The following is a 15,034-nucleotide window of genomic DNA, read 5'->3' as shown; positions in this document are numbered from 1 at the left end:
GGGGGGGAGAGGGTGGGGCACGTGTCCCCCAGGCCTCTGCCAGGGTGTGCACTGCAACCGGAGCCTCCTGTGCCCCTGGAGAAGCCACCTGGGCTCCAATTTTTCCACCACCCGGCCCTCCCAGGGCCCCATTCCTCCCAGCCCCTGCCTCTGCCTCGCTCCCTCACTGCTAGGGCCTCAATAGGCACTCCCCCCCCCACCATGGCCCTTTTTCCATTGTCCTGCCCCATCCCCCACAGACTTAACTGCTGGTGGGGGTGGCATGTGCACGCATGCTCAGTCCCCCTAAATGTTTCTTCTCTCCACCTATGACAAGGACATCAGTCAGAAAGTTCTTGCTAAAGCGGTCGTAGAATCATAGGAGATTAGGGTTAGAAGGGTCCTCAGGAAGTCATTTAGTTCAACTCCCTGCTCAAAGCAGGATCATCCCAGCCAAGGTTGTCTAGCCAGGTCTTAAAAAGCTCCAAAGATGGAGATTCCACAACCTCTCTGCGTAACCTGTGCCAGTGCTTTACTACCCTCCTAGTAAAAAAGGTTACTAAGAGAAACTAACTTCTCACCTAAACTTCCCTTGCTGCAACTTGAGACCACTGCTCCCTGTTCTGTCATCTGCCACCACTGAGAACAGCCTAGGCTCCATCCTCTTTGGAGCCGCCCTTCAGGTAGTTGAAGGCTGCTATTAACTGTCCCCTCAGTCTTCTCTTCTTCAGACTAAATAAGCCTCAGTTCTCTCAGCCTCTCCTCATAAGTAGTGATCATTGGAATTTGCACAGGAAGTTCACTGGGTGGTGGCTCCTTTAATCTTGCAGTTTCCCTCACTTGCCCCCATTGCAGATTGGCAGAGGGGCCTCACTGGGCCCCCACTTGCTGCTCATTCTTTATGACCAGGAGGTGAAAACCACAGCTTTAAATATGCTGCAGTTTTTGCCTCCTATTTGGTCAGCAACAAGTGGCAGGTCCACTGGGACCCCTCCACAAATCACTAGAGGGAGCCAAAAATGGTGGCATATTTAAAACCATGGTTTTCACCTCCCTACTGATCAGGACTTCCCCACCTCAGCACTCCACGTGGCCTCACCAGTGCTGAAGAGAGGGAAATAAGCACTTTCCTCGATATACTAGCAATGCTCCTACTAATGCAACCCAGTATGCCATTAGCCTTTTTTGCAACAAGGGCACCACTGTTGATTCATATTGTTTGTTGTTTATTGTAACCTCCCAGTGGCAATCCATAGGGGGTGCGTGTACACTCCCTGACCAACTGTGCTCCCCGCTTAGGCGATGGGTGGGGGACAGACAGGAGCACTGGTGTGCCCCCTGTGAGCACCAGCTGGGGAGTGCGACCATCACTCACCAGTTGGTAAGTTTTGCCGTACCCCCCCGCCCCCCCGTTGGTGAGATTGGCTGCAGCGGGAGAAGAGACACCTGACTAAGGTGGCACCAGTCACCCATGGTAACCCCAGGTCCTTTTCTGCAGAGCTGCTGCCCAGCTAGTCCAGCCCCCAGCCTGTACCAGTGCATGGGATTTGTTCCATCCTAAATGCAGGACTTTGTGCTTGTACTTGTTGAACCTCATAGGATATCTTTTGGTTCAATCCTCCAATTTTCTGGGTCATTCTGAATCCTAGCCCTACGTTCCAGTGCATCTACTACTCCTTCCAGCTTGGTGTCGTCATGTGCAAGCTTGTTGAGGGTGCACTCCACCCCACCTTCCAGGTTGTTGATAAAGACATTGAACAAAACCAGCCCCAGGACTGACCTTTGGGCACTTCACTCAAAATAGGCTTCCAACTAGATATCAAGCTGTTGACTACTACCCCCTGAGCCCGATGATCCAGCCAGCTTTCTATCCACCTTATGGTCCTTTTATTTAATCCATACTTCCTTAGCTTGTTTGTAAGAATGTTGAGAGAGATCATATCAAAAGTCTTGCTAAAAGTAAAGGTACATCATGTCCACTGGGCTCCCTGTATCCACAAAGCCAGTCATCTCATCATAAACAGCAGTCAGGTTGGTCAGGCATGACTTGCCCTTGGTGAGTCCATGCTTACTGTTCCTATCCACCTTCTCCAATCGTTTAAAAATGGATTCCTTGAGGACCTGCTCCATGATTTTCCCAGGGGCCAAGGTGAGGCCAACTGGTCTGTAGTTCCCTGGATCCTCCTCCTTTCATTTCTTAAAGACGGGCACTATGTTTGCCCTTTTCCAATAGTCCGGGACCTCTTTCTTCTGATCACCATGAGTTTTCAAAGATGATGGCCAGCAGCTCTGCAATCACCTTGGTAACTCTCCCAGAAGCCTTGGATACACAGTGTCTGGCCCCATGGATTTGTACACATCTAGCTTTTTTACATAGTCCCTAACCTGTTCTTTCACTACTGAGGGCAGTTCAGCTACTCCTCAAACGGTGCAGTAGTCTAGGATCTGACCTTGCCTGTGAAGACTGAGGTGCATTGAGTATTTCAGCCTTTTATGCATCACTGGTCACTAGGTTGCCTCCCCCATTTAATAAAGGACCCACACTTTCCCTGATCTTCCTCTTGGTGCTGACATACTTGTAGAAACTCTTCTTGTTATCCTTCATGACCCTTGATAATCAACTCCAACTGTACTCTGGCCTTCCTGATTTAATCTCTGCATGCCTGAGTATACCCTTATACTCCTCCCTAGTTGTTCATTCATAGTTTCTACTAATTGTAAGCCACTTTTTGTGTTTCAGCTCATTGAAGAGTTTCCTGCTACTTCATGTTTCTCAATCACATTACAAATTTGGAAGCATTTTATTTGTGAACAGACACTATATAGTTACTGCCTGCCACTTCCCTATTCCCTTTTTTATCGTTTAAACGTTAACAATTAAAATGTCTTCCACTCCACTTCTGTTCAGCTTTGCTTGTTTTGCCATTCTCTGTAGAAGATGGGAAATATACTGAAGAACAATAGTTTGTGTAAAAATGAAATCAAGTTGGACACTTAAGAACTGCATTTGTGGCTCAAAGCACTAAGTACATTCTCAATGAGTTTATAGCCAAAGTTGGGCTTGTAGAACATATTCCCTAGCATTTGAGGTGGGAACAATATTTTGCTATAGTTACACCTCCTGGTGGGTATGTATACAAGGATAGAGCGTGTCACTAGCATCTTGATTAACACATTCTCTTTTGGATCAGCAGTGCAGCTATAGCTTTCAGTTCTCAAGTCCAAAGGATGAGGCCTTTGAGAAGATATTTATCTAGGACAGCGGCTACTATATCTCATGACCCACAAAAGGACTGTGGTTCCTCAGCAGCAGCAGAATACACAATTCCCTGTACTCAGCTGACCTTGTTTATGCACTGGCATCAACAAGAGCATCTTGGCATGAGGAACTGTTATTATGTAAGTTGAATCTGCTGTTGTCAAACAAACCAGCAATGTTCATTTCAGTTCCACTACAGACAGAGGGAGAAGAAAAGGGAACCCAATGTCTGCCAACTGGAAGAGAACAAGTCTGTAGGGAAAGAAAATGAGCAGCTTTTAAAAATATTTTACAAGCAAAAGAACATCAGTTAAACTTAATACTAAACATGACCTATTTTCAGCTACATTTAATTTCAAAAGAAGAGTTTGAATGACTGCACCATGACCTCCAGCTTCTGTGCAAAAGGGTTTTTTTACATTATGCAAGTCTTAAGTTTTAAGTAGCATCTGCCACAAGCTCTACGTAACGACACCTTTAAGAGTATGCACAACTAAGAGTCGTATCTGAATGGCTGAGTCCTAGGAGCACTAGTGCCGTTCAGTTTGATGACTGCTTTTGGTCCCAAAAACAATTTTGGCCATGGCCTATTTGTAAAGGGACCCCCCCCCCAAAAAACAAAAAAAACCCCAATACCCCTAGAGAGGAAGTTAAAGATAATATTCAAAACTGTATGATATTCTGTACTTTTGTTTACGTGAAGTCAGAGTCTAGAACAGATATAACAATGGAAGGGAAGGACTACATTGTTCCCTTCAATCCTCTTCAAACAATCACATTTTGGAATAAATCTGCCAAGCTTAAAAGTCAAGCTTTTATTTTTTAATAATATTTTCCATACTTTTCTTTGTGTGTCAGTTATCCAGGTCACTCTGAATCAGTTCCTGAATAATGCAGGTCACCAGATATCTAGAGGTACACAGGGTATGTGAAACAAAGATTTTTATAGTCTGACCTGGGAAAATCTGCATAGAGAAGGGATAGAAAATTATCCTAGATGAATCAATCCCATGCACCAGTACAGGCTTGGGGCCAAGCTCTGCAAGGGACCTGGAAGGTACAGCAGGCAATAAGCTGAATATGAGCCAGCAGTGTTCCTGTGTTGCCAAAAGGTTAATGGCGTACTGGGCTGCATTGCTAGGTGTGTTGCCAAAAGGGTCAAGGGAAGTGATTATTCCCCTCTGCTCAGCACTGGTGAGGCCACATCTGCAGTACTGTGTTCAGTTTTGGGCTCCCCACTACAGAAAGTATGTGGACAAATTGGAGAGAGTCCAGTGGAAGGCAATGACAATGGTTTGGGGGCTGGGGCACATGACTTGAGGAGAGGCTGAGAGAATTGGGCTTAATCAGTCTGGAGAGAAGAGTGTGACAGGTGATTTAACAACAGTCTTCAACTACCTGAAGGGTTGTTACAAAAGGAGGATGGAGTTAGACTGTTCTCAGTAGTGGCAGATGACAGAACCAGGAACAATGGCCTCAAGTTGCAGCAAGGTAAGTTTAGGTTGGATATTAGGAAAAAAAACACAACACCTCTCTTACTAGGAGGGTAGCTCAGAAAGGTGGTGGAACCTCCATCTTTGGAGGTTTTTAAAGACCCAGGTACACAAAGCCTTGGCTGGGATGATATAGTTGAGGACAGACCTGCTTTGAGTAGGGGGTTGGACTAGACCCCCTCAGGTCCCTTCCAACCCTAATTTTCTATGATTCTGTCTTTTCATTAAGTGCTCCTCTACTCCACTCAGTTTGAACTGTGATGGCAGTGAACAGGAGGAGAAACTACACCAGATCCTAAGGTTCAGATGAAAATTAAGGATTTGTTGACCAATAATCATGACGAAAAGCACAGGCATGATGCTTTATGGAGCATTCATGAACCCTGTATGAGCATTAAAATGAAAACAGGTTACAAAACTTACCTTGTTTAAAGCAAGCAAGCTACAATCCCTCTGATTTTGTTTCCATTATTTTAGAAGTAGTTTTGGTTGGCAGAAAAGGTTTTAAAGAGTTTTTATTTTTAGTCTCTTCAATATAGGGATTTGAGGGGAAAAAAATCCCACAACAAAACACCCAACAAAATCCAAAAACCAAAACAAGACACTTGACCAGAAAAGTGTATGCAAAATTTTAAATGAGAGGCTCTTGTGAAAGATTTAAAAAAGGCCCCATTTCCTCCCACAGAAATTCTGTGGGTGGTGGAACCTTATTTGGCAATGAGTACCACTGACTCTGTGGAGATTACATCCCTGGAGAGAATGCAGAAATCACAAAAATCTAAGCAACTTTTCTTGCTGTATTTTCTGTAGTTACCAAAGGATGGTATGGTAGAGAGCAACTGCCTCCTTGTTGCCACTGCTTGTGGAAGGGACAACCCTGAAATTATAAAACCTGAAATGCACAGGAAAGGAGGGATTTTGCAGTCTACATCCTGCTTCTGTGCTGAAAGCCAGTGTTGTTACTACGTTTAAAAAAAAAAGTTTATCAAGAGGTGCACAAACAAGCCATACACCATCTTCTTTGGCATAAGCTGCGAGTATACAAGTGTGGAAAATCCCCTTAAAAGCATGAGCTCCAGGGTTTGCAATATAAGGGTTGATTCCTTTAGAGATAACTTTTGCCTGTGTCTGGTTAATCAGTCTCTCCCAGAGAAACAGCTTATAATCACAACTTGCTTTATGTTCATTTTGCAGTGAAGACAGCCCCCCGATAACACAGAAGGCAAGTAGGGGAACACTTAGAAAGGAAAACCAGCTAAGGAGATGGCTTGATAGCACTAGCAATTAGTAACAGCTCTAAGCAGTGTGAAAAATGGATCTGGGTGAAAAAGTTTCTCTCACCCTTTTCTCCAGTCAGTCATTTTTAAAGCTGAAATCCAAGAATTCTTTAATCCACCTTGACCAAAGAAATTAAAATTTAAACTGGCATATTTTAACTCAACTGAAAGAGACATGCCACAGAGCACTTTGAAGTAGTCATGGCACTTCTTTGGGATGCAGCCTTCCAGCAAAACTCATTTAGAGCCAAGGGTTTTCGAAAAGTTGCATCAAGTGATCAATTAACTTTGGAGTTTTAGAAGACGTTTCACTAAACCAGCTAAATGGAGTATCAGAGCAAGTTTCAGGGCCTGAAGCTACTTGGCCCAAAAATGGTAGAAATCAGTCATAATGTTTTACATAAGCAGTAGAAGATTGTATTCGGTAGACAAAGCATAAGCAAGTGCTGCACATAAATTAAAATCTAATACTCAGATATACTTACATTTAGGTGGTCTTGCCTTTGATTCTTTCTGATTTTTTCTAAAATTGCCAGGTTCTCTTTTTCAATGCCTTCATCCTCAGATTTCTTTCCATCAACTGGCTCTTCCTCCTTCATATCATAGTGATCTAGGTCTTCAATGTCCTACAAGATGGAAAACAATTGACAAAAAAAAAAAAAACACGAATCGTAAATTCCAGTTAGTACAAGACACTACTCTTCATTATACAGCTTGGGAACACAGGTGGTGGTGTCCTGTGCAGACTGAGATAGCGATATTTTAATGTTATTTGTATTCTGCCTGGACTTTGTTCACTTACTCCATAAAATGTATTTACCTTTCTCTGACTGTAGAGAAGATCTAGATTCATCTCATGCTTTTGTTAACAGAAACCATAGCAAGGAGGTAACTTTTGTGGAGTGAGGGCAGGTGGCTGGTAACTGCGGTGGACTACTCTACCTAAGTACATAGAAATAGGTACCTAGTGTATTTTGTAGTGAGTTATCAGGAGAGACTTTGTATTTCCAAGTTCTAAATGCAAATCCTCACCACTACAGTAGAAAGCTAAGAGTACTACATTATTAGCCAGTACTGCATATGGATTAACAAATCTGGAAAAGACAAGTGCCATGTTATGCAATATGCGACTATTTTGGTAGAAGGTGCCAGAAGTACCGTTTGTTATTCAGGCACTTTTAGAGGACAGATGAGGTATGGTCTGAGTTGAGAATGCTGGACTATAGTTCAGGAGACAAGGGCTTAATTTTTAATTCCAGACTATATTTGATGAGTTAGTTAAAAACATGCCTCTAAAAAGGGGGCAATACAATCTTAGAGGTGCAACATGAAGCTAAAAAGTACTTTTTAAAAGGTGATTCAGACTTAATGTATGGTCCCCATTACAAGTACCCAAACTAGCAAGAGTTCATTATTTTCTAAAAGGAGGTATTTGCTCTAGAGTCCTTGCTAAATTTATTCTGTCTAGTCAGTAATGGGATGCTTTTTTGTTTCCCTGACACTGCCCTCCATGCTAAAGTAGAGAGAATGTCATATACTTTGGACTCCTTAGGGCTGCCATGAAAGACCAGACTAAACTGTGAGCAGAGATGCACTGCTAAAGCTAAGGAAGGTTTAGAAATGTCTGTTTGGTGCATCTTTGTGCAAACTTCTGCAAGGATTTTTCAGACAAAGAAACACCAAAAACAATACAATAAGTAGTGATACAGCAGGTATTATAATTAGTTCCCATTTGTTATATTTTAACTAGTCTGAAGAGGATTACTTCTGGTGCTGATATGCACATGGTGACATACTTCCCTGTTCTCCTCAGGTTCTGTTGTTGCCTCCAAGAACCTGCTAGGTCTTACTGCAATGCAGTTCAAATAGGCAGGCAGCAACTATTCAATGCATGCTATATTTTGTTGCATACAACACACCCTGGAATATTATATGGCCCTTGTTTTTTTTTAAAAGGCAGACTATGGCTAGAGTCAGGACAGAGCCTAATCTTCAGCTGATTCACTCTCCCTTTCCTGATTAACTACCTGAAACCCTAGCTGCTACTAAAGACTGGTTTCCATGGGTCAATCTAATATTTAAAAAAAATTTTTAAAAGTGTCAAAGGCTATGAAATAGGAGGAGATACCAGCAGCAGCCAGCAGATTGTGAAACTGCCCTAGCAAAAGGTTAGCTTGATAAGTGGAACAACAAGACCATTAAAAAGGAGAGATGATTGTTATGCAACAGTTGCTGCACTGTGGGGGGCATGAATTAAAGGAGGATGCTTCCATCCTGGGCAGAAAATTAGCTTCCCTGCTCGACACATACCCAATTCGGTGTGAGAAACTATAGTATAAACTAGGGCTGTCAATTAATCACAGTTAATGGATGCGATTAACACAAAAACAAATTAATGCATTAATTTTTTAAACAAGCTTTAAATTGAGCCAGTTTTGACCAGGGTGGACAAAATAGAGCCAGCAGTGGCTGGGCAGAAGCTGCTGCTTGGTGCAGGGGAAAAACAGTCATGTCTATCCTCCAGCCTCGCTGCTGGGCCCTTCTTGCTGCAGCTGGCTGCCTGTGCTCAGGCTGCCCTGCAGCACCTCTGCCACTGTTACTGCTGTCTCCAGACCACTCAGCAGGTTAACCGTAGCAGTGCAGAGAGGCTGCAGGGCAGCCTGAGCATGGGTTCCAGGCAGCTGCAGCAAGAAGGGCCCAGCAGCAGTGAGGGTGGAGGAGCTACTTTCCTCCTGTGCTAAGCAGCAGCTTCTGCCCAGCAGTTGCTGCTGCTCAGCATGGGTGGATGAGTCTGGACCAGCTGTGGGGTGAGCTAGCGTTGGGGCTGTGCACGCAGATTCCAACTGGTCTGCTCTGGCATGCTGGAGTCCAGAGTGGGTGCAGGGCAGGCTGGGGTTGGGGCTGGAGCTAGTGGTGGTGGTGGGAAGGAGCCACAGGGTGCATGGGCTCCAGGATGCTGGGTGTGGGGATGCTATTTAAAAAACTGTGCAATTAAAAAATTAATCATGACTTTTTTAAATCTCACAATTAAATTGGTATTAATAGTCTGTCAGCCCTAGTATAAATCTTAACATAGCCTTTATTCATACTATAAGCCAACAGCAAGGATAGTGCAGGGTAAAACACAAAGTCTACAGTGGATTGCTTTTCTACTCTTTTCATATATTACAAGCACTTATATCAAGCCCATATCATTGCATCTTATAGTATGCTGATTAATGATCATTATAATTACAAGCAGGCCACCATATTTTGCCAACTTTACTGCGCAAAATTTTTGTTTTTTCTGTCTTACGTGTGCTCTTCATGATCAATCATGTTTGGTGCCCTATACCTTTACAATTTACTAATTAAATGAACCTGTTCAATAAATGCATCCCCTATACATTGATTGTTTCAGGTCTGGTCATACAGTCTTGAGTGCTTTTGCCTACTATAGCAGATTGTACTGGTTCTATCCATCTCAGGAAGTTCTTGAACGGATCCCAAAAATGTTCTGATGCACTCTGCTGCCACCCACAGAACTTTAAGTCCTGCAGTCTGGGCCTGCCTTATAGCTTACATGTTCAAGACAACCTTTTTGTCCAGAATGGCTTGTAGGGAAAGTGCGTTGGGCTGCTTGAAAAACAACAAGAAAACTTCACTCAGTCTGTCTACAGGATGTTCTTTTACAGTTATTCTAGTCCATGAAGTACAGTATCTGGCTTCTTTGTGGGAAAACATGTATTCTCTATTCAAAGAGAAAGTTCTTTACCCTGGTTCAGTACTCTTTTAATTAAAAAAAAAAGAAGTGTCCAACTCCAAGCAGTCCTCATCTAATAATTTATACTTGTTTTAACAAAGTAGGCATTTTTCTAAGACATTCTAAAACATTGTGGAAATAATTAAGTGGGGGTTTGGATATTACAAGCAGCTCATTAAAATGGAGCACCATGTTGCTAGACAATCATACTACCCACTTAAAGTTTAGCGCGTCTGCTATTTCACGTTTCTTTTCATCTTCTTCAATGTATTATAGTTAAAAATTAGTCCTGCTGCCTTATTAAAAAATAGTAGCAAGCTACTTTACTAAAGCCTCTGTTTCAACTTTTAAACAAAGTCAGTTTATAGGCTATTGTAAACAGGAGTTTACAGTGCTTGCCTGTTGATCTGGCCTAACATTTAATATACTGTTTGAATAAACCGTGAACAGATGTCTACATTTTAACATTCAAGCACCTCGTTTCCAGCAGGATACTCTGAAAACAAATGAGGAGGAGAAATTAAAGTCACATTGTAGCAGATGAAAAGGTACTTGAGAACCCAAAAGGTAAAGTTTAACACTGTTGGGGTCAATACTCTATAGTGTTGTTGTGAAATTTTCTGATAAGGCACATGGGTATCTTGCTTATATTAGCAGCCAAGGCAAGGACCATGCAGATTTTCCAACATAATGTGAATCTGGTAGAAGACTAGCAATCTAACAAGTTTTCATGTGTGTATATACACATACTTCACCCATATCTTCCTCTTCCTCCTCCTCTGATGTTACTTCTTCTGTTGTTCCATTCTGGAATACAAAATTAGGTTTGTGTATGTCATTTTTTGCTTTACTGCAAAGGAGCTGTGTTGCTGACCAAAAGGAATACAATAAGTGTGCAGTTCATGTTTGCTAACATTCAGTTTAGCCTAAAAGATAAAGGAACCACTTTTGTTTACCCTGTTCCCAGGGAGAAATGAAGATATTTTGTTTTGCAAAGCCCAGACCAAATGCTGTTCTTAGTGGCATACTAGCATAACAGCAAAAATGTTAAGTGGAACCTTAAACAAGAGCTGATAACAAGGATATCCTATTCAGAAAATAGTAACAACTGTGGCGAATTACTAAAATTAGATAATTGATGTCATCCAACATCCAAAATAGATCACCGTATTGAACATTCGGAGTCCATGTATGGTCTCTGTTAATGAATGAATCAAAAACAGTTTATTTTTATAATAGTTCTAGATTTGCAATATTAATATCTAACAATTGATGCGTAAGTATTTTAGTCTGCATTATTTAATGACATATCAACTTTTTTTTTGCAATTTCCAGAGATTATCAGAAGTTTCAAGTAACAAGCCACTACAATGATGTAATCAGGAATCTTCAATATATGTATTCCCTTGTGCAGAGGAGCTACTGACAAGTCCATTCCAAAGTGGAGTTGGTTTGTTTGTTTTTTTGCAGGTAGCTGGGTGAAGACATAAACAATTATAACTGGGCTTGAGAGCAAAGCTAAACAGTCAGTCATTACCACACATTACACCTCTGCTTCACAGGAGTTTTTAGAAAAGTGCATCATCTCACCATGTACAAGTAAAGTACTCTCAGAACCTACTGCAAAGAAAAAGTAGGGCATGCCAGCTGTGCCAGACACTATACGAACAACACAAGATAAAGTGTTTAAATTAACCAGAATGCTTAGTGACCCTTTGCAATTGTTAATTTTTCAAGAGCTCAAAAGCATGCTAGGCACCTCACAACCAAGTACAGAGACATTCCCTGCCCAGAGAGGTGTGTAGTCTTGATTTCACATGACACTGCTAAGGGAAATGGAGGGGAAGGATGAAGTTGGCAGCAGAATCATTCAGTTCCTCAGTAAACCATGCATACTCCTTAGCTTGACATTTTCCTGTGTATTGTTTACCTCTGCTCCACTTGTGAGGAAAAGCAAATTTTGGAAAAAAGGTTAAGGAGCCACAGGAGTTGGCTTGATGGACATGTTTAAGTGAGGAACTCCAGGAACAAAGCAGCATGGAAAGACAGATGGGGATACAAAGTGGAATTGAGGCTAGCATTAATGCAGAAGAGCATGTTTATGACAAACTAAGAGACAAATGCCTTCAGGTAACGAATATGCATAAAGAAGCATGGACAAGAGTGATACCAAGCCTTGCACTAGTAACTGCTCTGCTCCAACACAAAAGGAGAAAGTCATATTAGATTCAGACAGAGATCCAGAACAAAAAAAAAAAAAAAAACAGGGGGAGGGAAAAAAAAAAAAAAAAAAAAGTCAGGGAGAGGAAACAAAGAACAATAAAATGAAGTAACAGATTCAAGGATGAAGTAGCAGTTTTTTGGGGACCTAGATCAGGGGAGGGCAAAATGTGGTCTGTGGGCCGGATGTAGCTCGCCAAGTCATTCTCTTTGGCTCGTGGGGCCACTAAAAAATTTAGAAAATTAACATTTATCAGCCCCTGGCTGCCTGTTATGTGGCCCTCAATGGCTTGCCAAAACTCAGTAAGTGGCCCTCCACCTGAAATAAATTGCCTGCCCCTGACCTAGATGGTAAACAAAAGCTTATGTTGGCTGAATTTCAGGATCCCTAGCTTTTCTCCAAAATGTTCAGTGCATGGAAGCAGAAGCTAAGCATATTTGGGGCTAAAAATACAGGAAGCAGCAGAAGTGGCATATCATACGAGTCCAGAGTATAGGTTAAGACCAGGACCCAAGGGAGGCTATGGATGCAAAAAAGAGCACCAAATGACAAGGGAAAAAGGAAATTCAGAGATGTTGTTGGACTGGATGACAAAAAACTAGGTAATGTTGACATAACCCAGCAGTGAGAAAGCAGGAATTTAGGAAGCAAGGGAACCAAAGTAGTGCTCAAAGCAGACTGGATCCAGGAAATATTTGCCTTCACATGAGACAATGTAAAAAAAAAAAAAAAAGAGACCACGCTGGACAGAAAGACTGGGAAGAAGGCCAGATGGATAGGACGGGGCAGACTCAACGAAAGACCCCAACAATGGTGGGAGAACAGGAAGGTCACTGGCAACATGCCTCAAAAAGAGTTTAGAGTAACTTTTCTCAACTGCACAAAAGGAATTGGACAGGTTATCAGTAGGTTTCACAGCGAACAAAAGGATGGGCCTTTCCCCATATCCCACCTCAAAGCAGGCAGATAGTAGCTCATGGAAATTATTATATGCAGTTTAACTTCTACCTCTTCAATAGAAAGATAAGTTTGCCTGTGAAAGAGCTAAAATATTCTGTTATATTACAGAAAAGATATATTTTACAACAAAATCTACAAGGAGGACCAAGACATCTAGGTTTCGTATGAAAGCAACTATGATCTATGCCCAAGGAGTGACTGCTTAAAAGATTTTTTCTTCCTTTCTTTACATACCCTACTTTGTCAATATTAGAGAGCAGGGTTTAGGTTTCTGTACATAGAAGTTTGGATCTTTTGACTTTACCTGTCCTGTTGGTAATGGCTGATCTAACATCTCAACATCTGGATGCTGAGGAAGGTTGTATAATCTGCACAGGTCACATATCAATCGCTTCAGCTGTTGAAGCAGCTATTAAAAAAAGAACAAAACAACCCAAATAATTATTTGAAACTTGTAGTAATATTTCCAGTATGCTGCACAGAAATGCACTCAAATTTCAGCCAAGCTCTAACATTTAAATACAGTACTAAGTCCACAGAATTACAAATTTCAGTGATTAAGTTTCAAGGTACTTATTTTCTATGGTGATCATACAAATCCCTCACTTGGAAAACCAGCAAGATGGCAGGTAATAAAAAGGGTCAGTTTTAAAAAGGGAGTCAGTGAGGGTGGAGGTGGAATGAAGGGGGATGAAAAAAAAAGAGGTCAGAGATTGTAGCCTAAGGACCAATTCACATCGGAGGCATCAGGGCACAATTTGAAGTAACATTACCCCAAGGAGAAGTGGCATCAATTGTGCCTCTCAAAACACAATATGTACCCACCAACTTCTTCTCTTGGGGGGCTTATGTATTTTTTAAAAAAAAGACAGCAGCTTATTTCTCTAATACCCTGGACCTACAGAATCCCAGCTTCACCTCCTCCTAGCCAACATGAGTAGGTAGCCCTAGCACACAAAGTGTAGTCTCTTTAAAACACGTCCTTCTGTTGGGTTCAGACGTATTCCAAGACAGAATTATTGGAACTACTGGAATCCAAGAGTTGTGTGTGTACCATAGGTCACAGAATCTTCCAATTTATATGCAAGGGATTTCACTTGGTCATAGTATCCACACATTTTTACTGATGAATGCAGAAAATAGTGACATTTATTTTGCTCCCTGGACACTTGATTTACACACAAACTCATTTTCATAATTATTAACTTTCCAGATTCCTGAGCAATCTTCAGACACTCACTTAGTGTTGGAGTTCTTTTTAAATCCAAGCGCTTCCTACCTTTCTCCAGGCCCTGACAAAGTACAATTTGCTTCAGGAGGCACTGATTGAAGACTGTTTGCAAAATTAATCAGCCAGGACTATGTACTACAGACCCTTAGATGATGCTCGCAGGGGCTGGAGATGAGAGAGTTTACAGATGATGCCCCTTCTGTCAGGTATCAGGAGTTTGTCTCTTGCCATTTTTAGAATTCAGTATACAAAGGTGTAAGTTTTTTTACACTGGTCTTTCTGCAATAGAGGCACTTATGTCAGAAAACCCAGTTTCCCTTTAAAGAATATTTCCTTAAGAATGCATTCTATAAGCTTTCTGTCTCACCAAGAGTGTAGCACTTGCTATCATTCTTTCATGGCAGATGCAAAGAATCCATGTTTTTTTGGCGTTTATATTATATGAAAATTATAATTCTTAATAATAACAACACTTAATTCTGTATGCACAGACTTTAAATAAAAGTAATTCTAGGAACAATTTTACAGGCCCCAACCCTTACAATTACTCACTTTAATCTCACTGTAGCCGAATATCCAGGCTTTCCAATGCTATAAAATATTTGTTTCTTGCTCTAACTGATGCCAGGTAAAGAATCCTAAAAAGTCTGAACTCTAGAGGTGCACCAATACATGGTCCGATATTGGATCAGCTGATAATATGGCTAATAAAGCACGGAGCAGAGCTGGCAGCATAGAGACCTCCCTCCAGCTGGTAAGTCAGAAGGGAAATGGGGAGAGAAGGAACATGGGGGTACAGATAAACACCCCCTGTGGTGAGGGAGGGGGCAATGGCAGGTGCTGCCCAAGGGGAGTGGGTGGGGCATCCGGGA

General features: G+C 41.8%; 1 protein-coding gene across 1 annotated transcript in view; it reads right to left on the bottom strand.

The window, feature by feature from the left end:
* UBE2Q2 (ubiquitin conjugating enzyme E2 Q2) overlaps positions 1-15,034 on the bottom strand; it is a 72,452-nt gene that overhangs the window by 44,491 nt on the left and 12,927 nt on the right. The window contains exons 3-5 of the mRNA XM_019503836.1: positions 13,236-13,340; positions 10,501-10,557; positions 6,494-6,634 (exon numbers count right to left, since the gene is read on the bottom strand). Coding sequence (XP_019359381.1) covers positions 6,494-6,634; positions 10,501-10,557; positions 13,236-13,340 — 303 coding nt within the window. The remainder of the gene's footprint in view (positions 1-6,493; positions 6,635-10,500; positions 10,558-13,235; positions 13,341-15,034) is intronic.

This window comes from Gavialis gangeticus, unplaced genomic scaffold, assembly GCF_001723915.1.
Source record: "Gavialis gangeticus isolate Ggan-Ray unplaced genomic scaffold, GavGan_comp1, whole genome shotgun sequence".
In the NCBI taxonomy this organism is placed as follows: domain Eukaryota; kingdom Metazoa; phylum Chordata; order Crocodylia; family Gavialidae; genus Gavialis; species Gavialis gangeticus.
Note: the sequence above shows the minus strand (reverse complement) of the source record. Positions and strands in the feature narration are given on the sequence as shown.